The sequence below is a fragment of the Lactuca sativa genome, chromosome 2, assembly GCF_002870075.4.
Source record: "Lactuca sativa cultivar Salinas chromosome 2, Lsat_Salinas_v11, whole genome shotgun sequence".
Lineage (NCBI taxonomy): Eukaryota > Viridiplantae > Streptophyta > Magnoliopsida > Asterales > Asteraceae > Lactuca > Lactuca sativa.
In genome coordinates this window covers 225,722,858-225,725,854 of record NC_056624.2, presented here as the reverse complement: position 1 = coordinate 225,725,854, position 2,997 = coordinate 225,722,858, and the positions used below count along the sequence as shown (strand labels likewise).

The following is a 2,997-nucleotide window of genomic DNA, read 5'->3' as shown; positions in this document are numbered from 1 at the left end:
CGTCGGTGTTTCACAACCCCATAATGGTGACAATGTGACATTATCCCATTCGGATAGGTGTTAATGGTTGTATGGTAATTTCCTATTTTAATACACAAACATAAAAATACATGTTGTTTTCTAACTTTATAGGCGCGTCCAATGATGGGAGTAAAAAGCTATGTGAACTATCGTTTCGTTGAATGTGTGGGCATACAGAAGTAAGAAAGTGATATAGTAACCACAAATTCCTCAGTCAGAAACCACAGGGGACCGAAAAAGCACATTTGAATTTTGATGGTTAATTTATTCTGTTCAAAATAAAACACGATATCTTAAGGAAAGATTGCGTGTGCGTTTTCTCTTTTACCGAAATAGAACTCTAGAAGAAATGATGAACCCCACATCACCAATTCACCATTCACCGACTATACGAGAACTCTAGAGGTAACCAGATAGATTGTGTTACATCTTTTAAGAAAATAGTGACCAGGTTGCCTATAATAAATACCCAGAGAGAACACAGCATGACATCAAATCCAATCTCCTGATACGAACAACAACAACACAACCCAACCACCATGGTTAAAGCAATTAGAATTCATGAGCACGGCGGCCCTGAGGTCAACGTTCACCTTCTTTACATACTTTCTTTCTTTCTTAATTTCACTGAAGGGAGACTAATGGTGTTGAATTTCTTTTGTGTTACAGGTCTTGACATGGGAAGATGTTCAAGTCCCAGATCCAAAAGAAGGAGAAATCAAATTGAAGCAAAAGGCAGTTGGTCTAAATTTCTTGGATGTGTATATGCGTCGAGGTGAGCAGAATCTAGCTCCACCCTTGCCATATATCCCAGGTATGGAAGGAGCCGGAGTTGTAACAGCGGTGGGTCCCGGAGTAACCAGTTGCAAAGTCGGAGATGTCGTGGCTTACGCTAGCGCGGAGGTGGGTTCTTACGCCCAAGAGAGAATACTTCCCGCAGATCTAGCGGTGCCTGTTCCTTCTTCCGTTGATCCCGTTGACGCAGCCGCCGCCATTTTTAAGGGTCTCACTGCACATGTTTTGATCCATAAAGGCTTTAAAGTAGGTGACCCATTCAATTCTGTAGACTAGACTGTAGATGATAAAAGGTTTGTTCAGTTTTTAATGAAACAACGTACGATTCCCATATATATAGGTTGAACCTGGACATACGATCCTGGTACATGCGGCGGCAGGTGGAGTCGGATCTTTGGTTTGTCAATGGGCAAATGCGATTGGAGCCACCGTCATCGGAACGGTGTCGACCAAGGAGAAGGCTGAGCAGGCGAAAGAAGATGGATGTCACCATGTGATTCTTTACAAAGAGGAGAACTTTGTGGATCGTGTGATGGAGATTACATCAGGCAAAGGGCTGGAAGTAGTCTACGATTCAGTCGGAAAAGACACCTTCAATGTAAGATACTATAATATTAATTAATGGTTTCTAATTAATTTGTGGCTGGGTTTCGACTAATTAACTGTGTGTCTGATTTTGAAATGAAGGGATCATTAGCGTGCTTAAAGAACCGTGGATACATGGTGCTTTTCGGGACTGCCTCAGGTGTACCAGAGCCTCTGCGTGTTGAACAGATTGCACCCAAATCACTCTATTATACGTTTTCATCAATCACAGAATACACGGTTGAGAATCGAAAGGAGCTGCTTGTGGCTGCTCAAGACTTGTTCTCTAATATTGCAAAAGGAGTGTTGAGGATTCGTCTTAATCATAAGTATCCTCTGTCTCAAGCAACCCAAGCTCATATTGATCTTGAGAGTCGAAAAACATCGGGATCGGTTGTGTTGATCCCAGACGAGGAGTGATTTCAGAAGTTCCATATTTGTTGTATGTTTACTATCTATATGTCTACGTTTTGTTGTTTCTTTTGTATTCCAATGGTCAATGGACCTTTTTTTTTTTTTTTTTTTTTTTTTTTTTTTTTTTTGTAGGAGAACCATATTATCCAACACCAAATTCAACTTTGTAACATAACGTCACTGTTTTATTTTATTCTATTCCTATGTATTGTTTTTTTTTAAAGTATCCCAATTATCATAACTATAGATACTTTTTTACTACTCCTATGTGTTAATAGTAATAACATAAATATAGTACAAAATTTCAGAAATGGTCTTTTAACTTTTCAAAAAATGGCATGTCTAAAATAATTTTCAAAAACATTTCAGATTTGTTCATATTGTTTCTAAAAAATTTCATGGATGGTCATCTTGCCTACCATCGTTTGAATTTTAAGTTAAATGTATTGTAAATAGATTTTTTCTGAACCAAAGTTGACCAAACATATATATATATATATATATATATATATATATATATATATATATATATATATATATATATATATATATATAAAAGAAAAATGAATATACCTTTAAGGGTATATAAAATTAGGAATCCAATATTTAAACCAGATAGTTTTAATTTGTGGTTTCAATTATTTTTTTTACCTAAAACAAAATTATTACGTTTCCTTATTCACATTGAGTGACAACATCAAACATAATGTATCCTTGATTTTCGAATGACACAATTCAATATAAATCGGCCCAATTTATGAATAAGGTCAATTGATCGTCTTCTGCAACAAATTTATTTTTTGTGACGCTATTCATCGGTTGAAACATATACACGAAATTGATTGAACTGGAGTTTTTGTTTTTTATGCTCGTATTATTATATTAATGCATCCAAAACATAAACGGAAAACTTGAATCCTAGTGGGCGTGGATGTAGTCATTTAATTTATTTTTCAAGATTGAATTTGAATTTTCGTTTAGTTTATGCGAATATACATTAACATGAAACCTAACGCGTGGCTATAGACATTTAATCATTTTTTTTCCTCCAATCACTAACACCATGAAGTTATGAAAAAAATATTTGAACATGAATTAGAAGCCACAGTAATTGATAGTGGATTGAATAACATCATTAGGTTTGGACGAAGGAATAAAAGAAAACGAACCGATACACTTGAC

The 2,997-nt window shown here is 35.7% G+C and overlaps 1 protein-coding gene across 1 annotated transcript; it reads left to right on the top strand.

Moving 5' to 3' along the window:
• Window positions 1-353: 353 nt before the first annotated feature.
• Window positions 354-1,923, top strand: LOC111889957 (uncharacterized). The gene is made up of 4 exons (XM_052768725.1): window positions 354-602; window positions 691-1,062; window positions 1,157-1,414; window positions 1,504-1,923. The coding sequence occupies exons 1-4, from the start codon at window positions 561-563 to the stop codon at window positions 1,819-1,821; spliced, it is 990 nt and encodes a 329-aa protein (XP_052624685.1). The 5' UTR covers window positions 354-560; the 3' UTR covers window positions 1,822-1,923.
• The last annotated feature ends 1,074 nt before the right edge of the window (window positions 1,924-2,997 follow it).

Coding starts and splice junctions, on each gene's coding strand:
- LOC111889957 (XM_052768725.1), top strand. CDS start 561: ATGGTTAAAGCAATTAGAATTCATGAGCACGGCGGCCCTGAG. Junction 603..690: donor ATGAGCACGGCGGCCCTGAG/GTCAACGTTCAC, acceptor TTTGTGTTACAG/GTCTTGACATGGGAAGATGT. Junction 1,063..1,156: donor TGATCCATAAAGGCTTTAAA/GTAGGTGACCCA, acceptor CCATATATATAG/GTTGAACCTGGACATACGAT.